Source organism: Pinus tabuliformis, chromosome J, assembly GCF_031772625.1.
Source record: "Pinus tabuliformis cultivar Carrire ecotype Pingquan chromosome J, CPIR1, whole genome shotgun sequence".
Taxonomy (NCBI): Eukaryota; Viridiplantae; Streptophyta; class Pinopsida; order Pinales; family Pinaceae; genus Pinus; species Pinus tabuliformis.
This window is the reverse complement of record NC_142295.1, coordinates 1,175,680,723-1,175,698,365: the sequence shown is the minus strand read 5'-3', so window position 1 is coordinate 1,175,698,365 and position 17,643 is coordinate 1,175,680,723. Positions and strand designations below refer to the sequence as shown.

General features: G+C 41.7%; 1 protein-coding gene across 3 annotated transcripts in view; it reads right to left on the bottom strand.

Annotated features, from left to right (window-relative positions):
- The window catches only part of SPS1 (solanesyl diphosphate synthase 1), a 161,413-nt gene that overhangs the window by 111,832 nt on the left and 31,938 nt on the right, over positions 1-17,643 (bottom strand). For 2 of the 3 annotated variants that reach the window (XM_089379145.1, XM_089379143.1), the window contains exon 2: positions 14,984-15,126. In XM_089379145.1, coding sequence (XP_089235271.1) covers positions 14,984-15,126 — 143 coding nt within the window. The remainder of the gene's footprint in view (positions 1-14,983; positions 15,127-17,643) is intronic. The other variant, XM_089379144.1, reaches the window with a different exon arrangement.

Sequence of the window (17,643 nt, the reverse complement as noted above, 5' to 3'; positions counted from 1 at the left end):
AAAAGTAGCAGTGTCAAGGTCTTGGTGTCTCACCATGATGATGGAAGGATCTGATGATAGTACAAGTTATCTCAATCTATATTAATGCACAGTCATGATGTTATTCCAGTTATAATCTTGTTCTTGTAGATCATAATCTCAATGAAGGCTACAGCAGTAATAATGGAGCAATCATGGTGCAGCAGTGACCTAGCAAGATGATGATCTCAGCAGTGCTTAACGAAGAAAATTGATGGCTTGGTCTTGGAGAGGCAGATTGTGTCAAGGGTCATGGTCTTGGTATTCGTCAATGGAATCTCTATAAGAAGAATTTACGCATGGGTTTTCCTCTCCAAGAGGGAGAGGTTTTGGCCCTGGCAGAAAGCCAATTACTTGTGTTCTTGTCTCTTTTGTTTTGATAGCAGTTTGATGAAGTTAACATACACATACTAATAATGAAGTAAACATCAAGCTAAGATAAATTGTTTAAATACTTCACAAATTGTTATCATGCAACGAAGAATCAATGTAATTATGCATGCCCTAGATTCTTCAACATTGTAGCTCATGATCTCGTGGAAAGATGGAGTTGTTAGTCAAGGCCTTGCACTGTGACAATGCTAGTTGATATGATGTTATACAGATGGGATTACCAATCTGATTCTTCTTATGAGAAATTCTTCAAATTGAGAATGACGAAGTACCATTATAAATACCTCCCTAATTAAGAGGCAGTGTTGAAGAAAGTGTAACTAGGTTCGATATTTACAAATGTAATTTTGATCTTTGTACTTGTCAAGAAAAAGAAATATTATTTTTGTAATTTATAAGAATGAGTTCTTTTCTCATTTCATAGGTCTAGGAAAGTCAAAGATTCAAAGTCATGTATAAGGAGCTCTTCTTGAGCCTATGTGTAATGTATACAAGTCTAGAATAGCCCTCCAAGACAAGCACAAGAAGAAGTCTACAAGCTAAACGATGAAGAAGAACAGTCATGTCGGCCTCAATACATATATAACTGTCAAGTCGGCTCATAAAAGGTGACACACCTATTCAGTGGACATGTCAGCTTATTTATGGAGACATAACAACTATAAATAGGCGTGTAGGGTCACCACAAAAAGGCAGATTTTTGGATATCTTGTAACTTCGGATAAGGAGCAGAGATATCTTCGCATTCCTCTCTGAAATCTCAAATACTCTGTAATCTCGGATGGGTGCAGGAGACACAGAATCTCGAACAAGTATCTTCGCATGACAATAAGGGTGGACAACATCATTGCAATCTCGGATGGGTGCCACTAAAATAGTTACAGTCTCAACATAATAATGAGGGTATCAAATACAAGAAGGGAACACTCTATCTCAATATACTAGACAGTATCATGAAGGCCTCGGTGCAGGAATAAAATGCAGTCACAAGATCTCAGCATAATGACACCTATGGTCTCGGTCATAATCCTAATGAAGAAACCTCGTTGACATGGTAGTGATCTCAGTAATAGTACAACAATGATCTAGTTCTCAGTGAAGGTGTAGCATTGGTGCAGCAACGATGAAGATCTCGATGAAGGAGCAGTCATGGTGTAGCAATGATGATCTCAATGAAGCAATAGTGATGATGTTGATCTCAACAGAATAAGAGGATTGGTGTCTTGGTCTTCGAGTGGCCTAGTAGGTCAAGGGTCATGGTCTTGGTAGTCGTCAATTGGAATCTCTATAAGAAGAATTTCTTGCGGGTTTTCCTCTCCAAGAGGGAGAGGTTTTGGCCCTAGCAAAAAGCCAACGTCTTGGGTTCCTGTCTCTTTGGTTTGATAGCTATTTGATGAAGAAAGGAATAGACACGCTAATGATATCAAGAAAATGATGGTATTAATAAGCTAAATTACCTCACAAGTAGTTATCATGCTAAAGAAGAATCTCACTAACTACATTAGCCCAAGATTCTTCAACATGGCCATGGATAGATTTGATATTCAGGGAGCTTCATAATTGTCTTCCAAATTGGAGGACGAATTTGCTTGCCTAATTAGCTCAACTTCACAGGGTGTCTAGTACATCGACAGTGGAGCCTCAGCTCACATGACAGGGGCTAGAGAATATTTCTCTAGCTATAATGAAAAGCAGATGGACTTCCAGATTACGATGGGAAATAAGACCAGGTGCACTCCAGTGGGGAGAGGTACCATCAATTTTCAGAGGGAGTCAGGAGCAAGTACCAATGCTATAATTGTACTGCATGTACCAAGATTGGGTAACCTGATTTCAGTATCCTGGCTACAGGATAAGGGATATGATGTCCACTTCATAGGGAAGAAGGTGTTTGTTAAACACCCGACCTGGAAGAGGTGAAACAAATTGGAGTTCAAAGCAACATGTTGTACAGGTTGCAGCTTAACTCTCCAATGGCACTGATAGGCAGTGATAGTAAGAGGGGGAAAGACTTGAATGAGCTATGGCATAGGAGAATGGGACATTTACACCATGGAGCACTTAGAATGCTTAGGGAGACAGTGACAAGTGTTCCAAAACTTGGCACGGAACACGATGATATGTTCAGAGGGTGCGTGCTTGGTAAATATGCTAGGGCAGCATTCCCAAGAAGTGACAACAGAGAAATGGTGTGTTGGGTCTAATACATTTAGACATTTGTGGCCCTATGTCCACTAGAGCTCTCAGTGGGGCCAAGTATTTCGTCATCTTTATTGATGACCATTCCAGGAAAACCTGGATCTACTTCTTGAAGACCAAGGATGAAGTCTTGAATCGCTTCAAGGAGTTCAAGGCTCTAGTGGAGAATGTGACAGCGAAGAAGATCAAGGTGCTTTGCTCAGATAATAGTAGAGAGTACCCATATAAAGACTTCGCATATTTTTGTGCGAAGGAAGGCACAAGAAGAGAGTGGACAACTCCATACAATCCACAGAAGAATGGGGTACCAGAGCGGAAGAACATATCTATAGTTGGGATTGCAAAGGCGATGTTATATGACCAGGATTTTCCCAGGTTTCTATGGATAGAGGCATGTAACACAGCAGTGTATATTCAGAACCAAAATTCCTCACAAGGCATTGGAGAATGCCAGAAGAGGTCTTCTTAGGAAAGAAGCCCAAGGTGAGTAACTTCAAGATCTTCGAGAGCATAGCTTACTTCCATGTGACAGATGAAAAGCACACCAAATTGGATCAGACTGTGGAGAAGGATTTCCTCGTTGGGTGTAGTGAAACCTCAAAGGCATAGAGGATCTATGTTCTTAGAAGCAGGAAGATTGTAGTGAGACGGGACGTAAAGTTTATGGAGGACAGAGCCTTCAAGAAGTCTCGTGAAATGCCAGCAGGTGGTAAGAGTGAGCTAGCAGAAGCTCCATTGGTCCAATAGTAGTGGCAGCTACAGGTGCAGCCAGTGGGATCGTCGATTGGCCAGTCGCAGGGATCTAATACAATTACCAGTACCAGCATATCCTCAGGTATAGGAGACCCCATGAGTTCAGAGCAGACAGAGTCGCAGAGGTAGGATGAGGAGTTGGTTGAGCCTCCAACCACTAGTGGTCGAATTAGCAGAGAAGTTCGTCAGACATTGAGAGATGCAGAGGAGTTTGTTGGAGCTCCTAGGACGAACAAGAGAGAACGTAGACAGCCAAACAAGTACCAAGCATTGGTGGCATAGGTTGAGGAACCTTCCAGCTATCAAGAGGTCGTACAGCATCAAGTGTGGGTAGATGCCATGGTAGAAGAGTACAGTTCTATCATGACGAACGATGTTTGGGAGGTGGTGCCGAGGCCTGACGACAGGTCAATTGTGGGTTCTCGATGGATCTACAAGATCAAGTATGCTACAGATGGTGTGAAAATTCGAAAACCTCAATCCTATTGTAGCAACTGGAAATTATTCTCCTGATCGTTAATTTTAATTAACAATTTATTTATTGTTTCCTACAACAAATACTAAATAACTCACACTGTGGAAGAATAAACACTGGAAGAAATGCTAGCGCACACATGAATTTACATAGTTATTTTTGGACCAATGTCCCCGGAAAAACCTAACTTGGGAAAATCGGTGCAACAATGAGGGTTTTATTTATTATGCAACAGTGAAATCTAAGTACATCTATGGATGCCCAACTGGCTATCCGAACAACAAGAAAATATGAGTAAAATACTAAATGGGATTACCCTTCTCCCACCAGCAATCTCTGGTTGGACTTTCCCTATCAAAACACGGCTTCCTGGAGCATTATGTCAGCCTCAGCGCTGCTTTGCGTAGCTAGCTAGACGGCTTGTTCTGGACTAGGCTTAGATGAAGTCGTTTTGCCTCTGGATGATGAGAAAATCATCTCTCTGGCACTCTGGGCCTCCTTCCCAGCCTTCGAAGCTGAGAACAAATTTTCTTCTCTCCAAATCGATCTGCCTGACTGAAGCACTACACAGTCCCTCAGCGCTTCCTCTCGGGGATAATTCGACTCACTTGTTGTTGCCTCTCCAGCTCTGGAAATATTTCCTCCGAATCATTGTCTCTGCCCCTCTCACACTACTTCGATCTCTAGCTCTCTCTCTAGTAACTGAATGCTACTACTATGGAAATTGATCTGCTTAGAAATCGAACCTCTCAAGTGATTTCTCCAAGCCTCATCGACTTCTTCTTATAATACTCTGTTGAGACTTCAATGGTCAAGATTAGATCTTAATCGATGGCTAGGATTAACTTGAAGTCGATCTGTGTGAGTTTCTAGAACATTCACACCTTGACTTAATTAATTCTAATAATTAGTCATATTCCCTAGGTTTAGACTTAGGAAATATTTTAAAACTGACTAATAATCTAATTAAGTTCTAGGGAGAATTTCCAGAAACGATTTCTAGGTTTTGGAGATCTCATGTATTCTAGCCTCTCCACAAAATTTCAAGGCTAGAACACATCCGATGCTACAAAAACTAACACTCCCTCTTAGCAAGGAATGTGTTATAATGCCCTACTACACCATGTCTCTATATCATCTCCTGTCATGCTGCTACTGCCCACCAACCCCTGCACAACTCTGATATATGTTGCATTTGTTGTTGTTGACTCTGCACTGCTACCAATTCTGCATTGTGCTCCCCAGCATCTAACTGCTGCTAGACTGCAACTGTCACTTGGCCTCTGACTGCATCTACTACCACTGATCCATCCTACTACTGAATACTATGTGCCTCCATAGCAAGGTACTGATCCAAGACGTGGACTCCTTAAGGATATTGCCCATCTGTAGCACTCTGGGGCTACAGCACCAAGTCACTCCACTTGACTCTTGGGGGTATATCAACAAACATGGCGAAGTCTTCCTCCAACCTAGAGGATAGCCTATCGATCTCTGTTGATGCTGTCTGTTGATCATGCTTCTCCTCTTTATCCTTCTTCCTGAGAGGACACTGGGAGTTGTAGTGACTAAGCTCACCACATTTGAAGCACTTGACCATTAGCATGTCCTTCTTCTTTCTTTGCTCCCCCTATCCCTTACTAGGACCCTTCGATGCAAGGGCCACATTCTCCTCCTCATTCACTTGCTTTGATCCACTACTGTTGCCACTGATGGAGCTCTTTACTAGAGCTCGTCTCAACTCCTCCTGTTGCAAATTAGCCCACATCCTGTCCCAACTTGGCAACGTGTCTCTGCCTAAGATACTTTGGAGGAATCCCTACCACTCCTCTAAGACATTGTTGAGTGTCAATCGCACTAGCTCGGTGGGTTGAGGTGCTGCCCCAACAGCTGCAAGCTAGTCCAGATCTCCTGAATCCTAGTGAAGAAGGGGTTTATGCCTTCCCCTTCTGCATCCTAGTGCATCTCAGCTTCTCCTCTAAGTACATCTTCCGCTGCTCGGAAGTGCCCTGGTACAACGTGGTGAGAGTCTCCCACATTTCTCTGGCAGTCCCTTTGCTAGCTATGTGTGAAACAATGTGATCCCGAACACCATCAAGGATCAACCTCTTCACCGCGCCATCTCCTTTTTGTACTCCTTCAGCTGATCTGCATCCGTGGGGATAGCTACCATTGTATCTATATATTTCTTCAGGCCATATTCATCCCAAAGGAAGGACATCCTTGCCTTCTAGACGACATAGTTGGAAGCATCATCTAACATGTCCTGATCTCGAAGTCTAACAATGGCCATCTCAAACAATATCGAAAATCTCCTCTTCCCTTCTGCTCAACTGTTGCTCAGCAATTCGCACTCCCTTCTGGAGTGAGAAACTCTGCACACAACGACTGTTGATCTGCAAGGGAAATCGAACTTCTTGAGACTAGAAGTTCCCTGAGGAAAATTTTCCCTCAGTGTGTGCTCATCTTCCACCCAATGTTAGTTCTGCTTTAGCAGACTACTGCAAAACTACTGCGTCCAACTAGAGATCTTCTCTGCGAAAAATATTGGCTGCTACCTCTGTCTCTGGAATCCCTCGATCTAGAGAGATCGAATTTTTTTGTCCCTCTCTCAGAAAAATCAATTATCCTCAAGAAATCCAACCTCTTGGCCAAGGTGACTACACTGCCTCTAAGGTTTCGATCTGCTGCTCACACTGAACAGCGAAACTCCTTTCTTTGCTACTGAGCTCTCTGGCTGATCCTCTATGCTCTAATGCCATGTGAAAATTCGGAAACCCGAATCCTATTGGAGCAACTGGAAATTATTCGCCTAATTGTTAATTTTAATTAATAATTTATTTACTGTTTCCTACAGCAAATACTGAATAACTCACACTGCAACCTACACAAATAAACTGCGGAAGAATAAACATTGGAGAAATGCTAGCACACACAAATGAATTTACACAGTGATTTTTGGACCAATGTCCACAGGGAAACCCAACTTAGGAAAACCGGTGCAGTAGTGAGGGTTTTATTTATTATGCAGCAAAGAAATCTGAGTACATCTATGGATGCCCAACTGACTATCCAAACAGCAAGAAAATCTGAGCAAAATACTGAAGGAAATTACCCTTCTCCCACAGGTAATCTTTAGCTGGACTTTCCCTATCAAAACTCAGCCTCCTGGAGCACTGCGTCAGCCTCTGTGCTGTTCTGTGTAGATGGTTGGACGGCTTTCTCTGGATTGGGCTCAGATGAAGTCGTTCTACCTCTGGATGATGAAAAAATCGTCTCCCCGACACTCTGGGAATCCTTCCTGGCCTCTGGAACTGAGAACGAATTTCCTTCTCTCCAAATCGATCTACCTAACTGAAGCACTGTGCTCACTTGCTGCTGCCTCCCAAGATCTAGAAAATATTTCCTTTAGTTCACTGTCCCTGCCCCCCTCACACTGCTTCAATCTCTAGCTCTCTCTCCAACAACTAACTACTGCTACTCTGGAAATCGATCTGCTCATGAAATCGAACTGCTCAAGTGTCTTCTCCAAGCCCCATCGACTTCTTCTTATAATCCTATGTTGAGACTTCAACAACTCGGATTAACTTGAAGTCAATCTGTGTGAGTTTCTAGAACATTCACAACTTGACTTAATTAATTCTGATTAATTAGTCATATTCCCTAAGTTTAGACTTAGGAAATATTTAAAAACTGACTAATAATCTATTAAGTCATTTCTAGGTGGAATTTCCAGAAACGATTTCTAGGTTCTAGAGATCTCATGTATTCTAACCTCTCCACAAAATTTCAAGGCTAGAACACATCTGATGCTACAAAAACTAACAGATGGCAGCATGGAGAAATACAAGGCTAGGTTCGTGAAAAAGGGGTATGCACAAAAAGAAGGGGTATATTATGAAGAGACCTTTGCTCCAGTTGCCAAATATACTTCTATCTGGTTAGTTATATCCCTAGTAGCACAGATGGGGTGGTCAATTCACCAAATGGGCATCAAGACAGCCTTCTTTAACGGGGTGATAGAGGAGGAAGTATACATCGAACAACCAGAGGGTTTCCAGGCACATGAGAGGCGCACACATGTGTGAAGGTTGAACAAAGCTCTATACAGGCTCAAGCAGGCTCCCAGGGAATGGTATGGTCAGATATACCGCTACTTGCAGCAGATGGGATCCACCCAACTTCTAACATTCCAGTCAGGCTAGAAACACTCCCGATGCTCCCTCTGCCACTAACATGTGCTCCCTCTACTGACCTCTGCGCTACTGCAACAACTCCCTGCATCTCGCACCACTGGACACCTCTCTGTGCCATCCTACACTGGTGCAACACTCTTTGTGCCTTTCGCATTGTTGCAGACTGCTAACCTCGCGCTGCCCGAGGACTCCTGCACTTTAGCACTCTCTGTCGCTTCATCTGCATTCGTCTCTACCGACATCTGCCAGTACTGCTACTCTTTCTTCGGGGCTGCCATAGATCCTGTCCCTCATCGCCTGTAGTCTGCTGACTACAGCTTGATGTCTCCCCACCTCTTCTCTAGATCATGGCACAATCGTCATCTTCCTCGACTTCTTTCTTCGCCTTTGTTGGCACTGCCTTAGAGTCAAACACCTCTCCCTTGTTCTTCTTCCTCGGACACTAGTTCGCATAATGACCTAGCTCCCCACAGTGGAAACACTTGACCTTGGAGAGGTCCTTCTTCTTCCTCTTCTCCTGATTTCCCAGAGATGCCATAGCTTCATCCTCTTCCTCTTCCTTCTTGATCCGAACTCCTTTGTTGCTACTTCTCGCCTTGCTCAACCGCCTGATCTTCTCTTGACGGAGAGCCGCCCACAATTCTTCCCAATCTGGAAGATCCGCCCTGCCCAATATGCTCTGGACAAATGTCTCCCACTCCTCGGAGATTGCGTTAAGTGCGGTCCTTACCATCATCTCTTCATCCAGCATGGCTCCTATGAAAGTCAGTTGGTCCTAGATCTCCTTCAACCGACCAAGGAAGTGATCTATCTGCTCCCCCTTCTGCATCTGGTATGATCGTAGTTGATTCTCAAGTAACATCTTCCTCTGGACGGAAGTGTGTTGGTACCAATGTTTTAAAACTCCGACTCGGCCGAGGGTCGACTCCGACTCCGACTCGGTATCAACTCGACTGGTTCGATTTCAATGACTCGGTCGTTGTAAAAAATACATTAAATATTTATTTTTTATAAAAACACATAATTTTAAAGATTTTCGTTCGTGTTTCCAAACACACAGCATTAGAATATAGATAGAAGACAACATATGATCAAAGTAGGCTCATGATTATATCCATTATATTAAAATGGCACCCAGTGCACTGTCCAATCCATACACGATGATGATATAGAGATCAAAACAAAAACACATAACCAAGGAGGCTAGAAATGGCCTCTACAACAAAAGTCTGTGACCAGTACTACTGGCTACTGCTAGAGTTGCCAACATCATCTGGCTCAATGTTACTTGGGAGCGGGAGTTTCGGAAGCTCCCGGTTTGGGAGCGAATTCCGGAGGAGTTCGACAACCAATGTCACTAACATCAAGGTACATAGAGGGATTGGTGCTCTTGATTAAATACGAGTTCCATACCCTAATACATGACAAAATTCAACGGAAACCTAAGTAACCGGATTCATCCTAAACCCCCTACGAATCCCGAATCCAGCGAATTCGACACGGTTCGGTCCGGATTCGTATCCAAATCATATGACACGTCGTGTCCTTTTCTGACACGTCGAATCCGGGGTCGTGTCATGATTTTCAAAAGCGTGTCGCAATTTTGGGAATCGTGTCCTGTTTCCAGGACTCGCTAAGCTCAGCGCGGGTATGAAAAGGGCGTGTTTGGTCATTACAACCACGCATATTTTCATTTGGCAAGCGTTTTGGCAGCTTAATGATCAAGTCTAGGCCCTAGCATTGATATGCTATTCATGGTAATGTTAAATTCTTAAAGTAAAAGTGACATTCTCCTTAATCTTCATATTCATCCTTTTACTTAAATTTTTAACATTACCATGAAATGTCTCAGGATGTTTGAGAGTGGTTCCGGCCTCATTGGATTTCATATGGAGAAAGTAGAATTTTAGATTTCATTCAAAATCCAACAAACTTATCAGTTTTTCAGGATTTTAGGATTGGCGGATTGCAATGTTTCCATTGAATTTTGTCATGTATTAGGGTATGGAACTCATATTTAATCAAGAGCACCAATCCCTCTATGTACCTTTATGTTAGTGACATTGGTTGTTGAACTCCTGTATCATGACCCTCCTAAAAATGTACACATCACTCAAACAAATTCTTGACTTGACATGTTATGCTTGTTCTATCTTATGTTAATGCTTAAAGGGTGATATTAACGACAAAGATCCCTATACAGATACAGAGGTAATGACAAAGATACCTCTGGATATTAACGCTTAGAGGGTGATATTAATGACAAAGATCCTGATTTTCCAACAAGACTAAAAAATTAGACATTTCTCGTGGTGACAAGAGGGCCAAGCATAAGAAATAGATAATAAATTGACATGTATTTGAATTTTGTATGTACTATGCATGCTAATAGCTATAGATGAAGATCTATGTTTTAAATCAATAAATTTGTATCATTAATTAAAATTTGTGTAAGAAATATGATAATATCTAATTTTTAATATATATATATATATTTTTTAAATATATATATATATTTTTAATAAAATAATATATAACGTGTCCTAACATGTCTTGTTCTGTGGGGTCAGCGTGTCCGAATCCGACACCACGAATCTCGAATCCCCGTGTCAGGTGACTTAGACGGAAACATTGCAATCCCCCAATCTTGAAATCCTGAAAAACCAATAAGTCTGCTGGATTTTGAATGAAATCTAAAATTCTACATTCTCTATATGAAATCCAATGAGGCCGGAACCACTCTCAAACATCCTGAGTCATTTCATGGTAATGTTAAAAATTTAAGTAAAAGGATGAAAATGAAGATTAAGGAGAATGTCACATTCTCCTTAATCTTCATTTTCACCCTTTTACTTAAATTTTTAACATTACCATGAATAGCATAGCCTTAGTAGGGCAATATGATCAAATACTAGGGTTTGGGAGAGGGGAATGGACCCCAAAGACCAACAAACTAATTCATAAACCCCTTTGGAGTCCCCCACACTTAGAAAAATTTTAAAAAAAATCAAAAAAAGGCGTGTTTTTATGGTTCACTGGCCACTGTCAGCTACCCAGCCGAGTAGTTACGGATCCGGCCGAGTTATGACTGACTCGGCCGAGTCATGCTATGACTTGGCCAAGTCATGCTATGACTCGGCCGGGTCAGTCATGACTCGGCCGACCGAACCGAATTTTCTGCCGGGTTGAAATTTTTTTTCCGAGTCGGTTCCGAGCCAACCGGATCTTAAAACAATGGTTGGTACAACGTCTTCAAGGTGTCCCATATTTCCTTTGTCGTTTCCTTCTCGGCAATATGTTGGACCACATGATTCTTGACCTCATCAAGGATGATGCATTTTGCCTTGGCCATTGCCTCCTTGTACTTCTCATTAGCTACCGGGTCAACTGGGCTAGCCATTACTCTCAAGGCGAAGCCCTTGATGCGATGTCTATCTAGAATGGACAAGGTCCTAGCCTTCCAGACCACAAAGTTGGACGCCCCATCCAACCTGTCTTGATCTCTCACCCCATTAATGGCCATCTCTTAGCTCTTTTGTCGACTTCTCTAAGTCTCTCTACTTCCCTCTGGAAGTTCTCCTTTCGACTCTTGCTGAGTCTCTCTACTTCCCGCCTGGAAGTTCTCTGTTGGACTCCCTCTAAGTATCGATCTCCCTCCTAGAAATCCTTCTGCCAATCGTCAAGTTGCCCCTCTCCGATCGTCTGTGCACCCACAACACTGATCTGGATTCCTTTGCTAGAAATCCGCCTCGACAGCAACTCCCTCTACCTTGGTTTTGCCCTGTTAGGTATTGTTCTGACCACAGTACCGCACCAACTTCGCTCCCACAAACTGCCCACAGCTTCCTATGTCCCAGTGACTGAAGGAATGAGCCTCTAGGCTCTACGCAATCCTGGCACCGGCAAAATCAGCTCCCTCAGCCACTGCATCAACCCTCCTGGTCTCTGCGTGGCTCTACATGAGCCTTCCTATGCCCTCCTCAGCCTCAATGTTGGCCTCTCTCTGGCCCAGAATGATGACGCAGTCCCTCTGCATCAACCCTTTCTCTATCGCTTCTGCAAGGATTAGCTTTCTGTCACTCGGGACAGTTGATTCTGCTGCAAATGCTCTACTTAGCTGATGCCTTTAGCTTTCCTGTGATCTGCAACCACGCTCTGATACCATGTTGAATTTTCTAAGTCTATCCGTTAGAAAATTAATCTGTATTCTGCTGATTTATTTCTTCTACTTGTAAATTTTGAACAAGTTATTTAAAACATATAAATAACGAAATAAACACAATACAGTCTCAACATCTACAGATCATCAACTGAAAGAAAACAAACACACAAGTGACACCGTTATTTTTGGAGAAATGTCCCCGGAAAAACCCAAAATGGGAAAACCAGTGCAACTATTCTGAGGGTTTATTATTATGCAGTGTTTCCTTGAGTACAACTGGGTGCCTAACCGGCTCACCCGATAGAGAAAAAATACATCGCAACAATACCTCTCTATTCGGAAACAGGTATTCAGAAAACCTGTCCCACGAAACCCTCTCCAGCGACTCTGAAGCTCTGCGCTAGCCCTTCTGGCCTCTGCGTCAGCCTCCTGCTGCTTTGCATCAGCCTCAAACCTCTTTGCATCAGCCCTTTGAGGCACTGCGCAGCCTTTGGGACCCTCGCGTCACTCCCTCTGCCCTCTGCGTGGATGACGCAGTCCCTCTAGGCTCTGCGTCGTCTCTGTTGGGCACTGCATGGCCTGCTCTAACTGCTGCTTCTCGCTCTCTGCTTCTGCGCTGGTCTCTTGGTACTGTCTCTGCCTCTCTGTCCAGTACTCACTGCCCCTCGCTGTTGATCATTGATTCGACTTTGCTTAGCAACCCCGCTCTAACAAATCGAATGACTGATCACTCTGGTGTGTTCTCCAACTGACCCTCAAGCCTCCTCTTATATTTTTCTCGTTGGTCCTTCAACGGTCGAGATTAAACCTCTAATCAACGGCTAAGATTAGATTTGGCTTGATCCGTGACTTTTGAAACCTTCTAACCCAGTTTTATATTAATACCCATTAATATTTTATTTTTCTAAAGTTTAGACTTAAGAACTCCATTAAGATATTAATTATTTTAATATCTCCCAAACCGGGTACAATCTGTCCAAACCATTTCTAAGTCTTGGAGATCTCATGCGCTTTAGCCTCTCCACCAATTTTCATGGCTAAAGCACATTCGATGCTACCCAGACTTCCCCCTTTAGAGGGCGAACACCCAGCTTTTTTGAGGGGGGGCACTCACAAGCACCCTTTTTGGGAAAATATGTTCCACACACTGGGGAAACGTTTCCCCCTGTGTTTCCCCAAAAGATAGGCATATGGAAACGTTTCCCCAAGCATCCCCCATCCCAAGGGTGTGGGTAACGTAGGGAGCACACCCCCCACCCTGGGGGACACATCCCCATGGAACACTAGTTAAGTCCCTATAAAGATAAATGAGGATGGCTGCTGTAGAGAGAATATTAAACCTGCTATTCCTGCCGCTGCTATTAAAAGATGAGTTGGAAGTGTGAGCGCGTGTGAAAATGGGACTACCTTTAATAGTATAAATACTAATCCATAGATAATTTCATGCAAGGCCAACCTTCTCATTAGAACAGATGTGCTCTTTGTTGTGGATCTGTGGCCTCGTTGGAGACGCTTTTAATTCAGAAGGCCATAACTAATTATCTGTAACACAGAAAAGAGTGCTGTTTAATTCAATGAAAGATACAGGTCAAGCCAATTCTTTCTGAGTAATCAATATTGATACTTTGGATTATTATTAAGGCTTAAATGTTGGTGTTTGTGATTAATCTTTACTGTGAAAACCACTTCCCCAGTGGGTTTTTGTCTTTTATCTGTGGATGTAATGGCACGCATGCACAGAGATAGAATTAGCATAGACCCCAGCCGTGTTGTCTGGTAATGACAATAATAATTTTCTATTATGAGAGCAGTGATGGGTATCTACACTATGGTATGTTTAAAACGCTAAAAAAAATATTTTCTAAGTACATAATTCTCATGGAATCATTTTCTGTAATGAAACAAGTGATAATGGGATAAATGAAGTAGTCCAGAGCATCTAACAGCAAGAAAGTGCAAGAATCACTCTAGCTAAGAACATGATTAAAAAGTTGTCTGCTATGTTTCCCAGTTGTGAGACCTGACATAAAACATGAAGGTATATGTATCTGTAAGTTGTACTGTCTGCCTTCATTATGTATCTGTAAGTTGCACTGCCAATGCCTTCATGCAACTAGCAAGAAGTTCTTCTCCATTCTGGAATTAGATCCATTTTCGAATCAGATGTCTAATCCAGTATGATGAAAAGGAACATACATATCAATACCCTTATTCAACAGTAAAGGAAAAGGCTCATTTGAATACATTCATCTTCAGGCTACACACTGTTAGTGCCATCTTTGTTATCCAGCAAAAGACGTAAGAATGGACTATGCCTAGTGGTACAGAGGAAATTGGCCACTAACAGAAATTGGAGTTTCTAAGCCTTCTAAATGATATCATTCAAGTGAGAAAACTTATCTTCCATATTTGGATAGACAAATTCACTTGCAACATCTTGAACTTAAATCTTACTGCTCAAGTGACAAGGTACGGCATCAAGACCTTGTTGCAATTTGCATTAGGTCTTCCCCATTTTGGAGAAAAGTTTATAGTGGCAATGAAATCCTATACCAACTTATATTCTTTTTTTATCACTTTGTTTTCCAATCAGACAGGATTAATCTATTTGGACCAAATTATTGCCTCCATTCTAATGAGAAAGGCAAGTGCTGACAAAACAATTCCATGATGTATTTAAAGAACAGAAATGTGTTATAAGCAGAAAGCATTGTGCTAAAGATATTCTCTTGAACAAAAACTTAGAAGCACAAAATTAAATGATCAGTTTAAAACTTCAATTCTTACCGCTTGAAGGTTGTTATTCAAGATTTGTAGATCATCGGCAACTGCTGTCATCAACGAGGACAGGGACATCCTGTTACCAGAATCTAATTTGCCTGTTAGTGTTGAAGATGCAACAGTAGGTTTGTTTAGATCTTGAAGTTCATCTGCGTATGTGCCACAGCAGAATAAAAGTAAATGCAAATATTTATTTTTTTCCTAGTAAACAATTATCTACTATACAGGAAAAATAAACAGATCTAATTCTGTTATATCCAATCTATGACAACTGCTTTCCAACTGGTCACCTGTATAAGCTTTCCTGGTGTGACGTCACTCTACAACGAAAATGCTATTCAGACAAACTTCAGAAGACGGAATATTGAATAGGAAATTAAAAACAGTTACAAAAAAAGGAAATTGTGAAATTTATGCAGGCTAGCACCTAGTTATATATGACAGTACCTTTCATTGAAATTTAAGAAACCAATGACCAAAAAGATGATGTATCAAAAAAGACAGTGGTCTTCCTCTGCAGTTATTATCTATTAATCGTTTGGGACCACAAAATGATGTGATTATATATAACTTGTAAATAATAGCCTGGATCAAGGAAAACAAATGTGATATTTATCCATGAAGGATAGGAGAAGGTGCTCTGAAAGGTTTAACATAGGTGAGTCTGCATAAGCAATTTTGCAAGGTTTAGTGTCCTGGCAGCAGCTACTAGCCATCTGATCAGCACTGTGTCATGTCCCCACTTAAAAATTTTGTCAAGAAAATTCTCAATTTTGCAATTTTGGTGATTAATATAATATAAGATAAATAAAACTTGGGAGAAATAAGTTGTGTAGGTATTAAATAATCTTTTGGAGAAAAGGCAAAGGTTGGGACTTACGAAAAAAAAAAAAATTAAAGTGAAGATAAGTTGTGGGGGTCACCAAAGGGGAAATTGAACCCCTAAGAGAAAATAAAACCACATGAAGAGGAAAAGCAAAGGGTTGTTGGGGGGGGGGTGTTCGAATTAGTGGAGCCCACAATGAAGGTTGAAAAGCAATTATAAAAGGAAGGCTAGAGCTTTATTTTGATCATTCTATTTGGCATTTTTCATTGCTGGTTTTGGAGGGTTTGCTTAAGCTGCTTAGCTAAGTCAACCAATGTTGCCTAGCACAGGGATTTCCAAGTGGAAAGTCCCAATTCTCTTTCAGTGAACCAAGAGTGTCACCTTAGGAGAAAAATTTGGAGCTGATTGAAGAATTATTTTCCAGTTTTTGTGAGTCATTGCAACTTTGCATCAGTTAGTGCAAATTTTCTAGAGAACGCAAAAGCAATAGGAAGTGTTGCTTGGAGAAGGGGTTTGCCAGGGAATTTTGTTTGAGGAAATTGCAGGAATTTTGCTTGGAGGAGGACGAAATTCCTGGTAGAGTTTTGGAGCTGGAGGTGGTTGCTTTTGTAAGGGCCGAAATCTTCTTCTCTATGGCCTGCACAGGGGTTTTACTAGGTTGATTTGTTGAGCAGTTGTCAAGTAGTATTTGTGCCGGAAATTAGCTGAGATTCCACTCTTCTATTTCAGAGCTAATTTCTCAAAGATTTCTTAGTTATTTGGTGGAGGATTTTGAGTGGACTGGTTGTAGCTTTCTGGTGGGACACAGAGCTGGGCAGTTGGGAAAATTCACATAATTTTGGGAAATTCCGGGGAGTTCGAATTAGCCCAAAAGCTTTATGCGTTTTGTTGGTCCGAAGTTGGAGAGCATCGTCCTAATTTTTCAGAATTTTTGGAGCAGATTTGAGGCCTCAAATATCAGTTTTCCTCCAACAGCAGCAGCAGAAAATTTTTGGGTAGAGCATACAGCCAACGAGCCTATTTCAAGGTGGAGTTTCCTTCATTCTCACCTGGGTTTTGCATGCTTGCTTTAGCAAGCCCAAGTGCACTCATTCCACTATATTTTGTACTCAGATTTCCATGGGATATTCAATAAAATGGCTCAGCTCTATTGTTTATGCTCAACAGTGTTCTAAATTGTTGTTCTTGTGGAGATTTCAGATTGCATGCTTATTTACTTTGTTGTAGCTAATCCATGTTTTGATATTTCATTGTATTTCTCTAGTTAGAATATTACAATTTGGATGGATCTGACAGCTTTTACTGCTGCAATCTGGCCTCAGGGACCTAGTTCAGATGTCATAAAGCTTGCAGGGGCCAAATGACAACCCTACCCCATGATATCACTCTACAAAGCTCGCAAGAACTTCTTGTTGAAGCTCATACTAGTGTCAACAATGGTGCCACTGAAGGTCCCTTGCAAGTTCATTTGGAATGAAATTTTGGTTGAAATTCCTATCGATGAATATGTTTTTCTCTGTGATGGTCTTAGATGTCTAAGCCTGTTAGGTTATTTCATAGGTAAAGTCCCCTAAAATATGTTATTAGGGCCTAGGTTAAACTTTAAAGACACTTGGGAGCCATGTGGGTGGATACGCATGGGTCCACCCACATGGTTGTTGATTTATGGTAGCATCGGATGTGCTCTAAGTCTCAAATTTTGCAGGGAGGCTTGGGCACATGTATTCCAAAGAACCCAGAAAGCGTTTTGGGAAATTGCACCAGGGGACAGTGTTATTAAAATAATTAATTATTTTTAATAGGTCCCTAAGTCTAAACTTAGGAAATTAAAATAATTAAT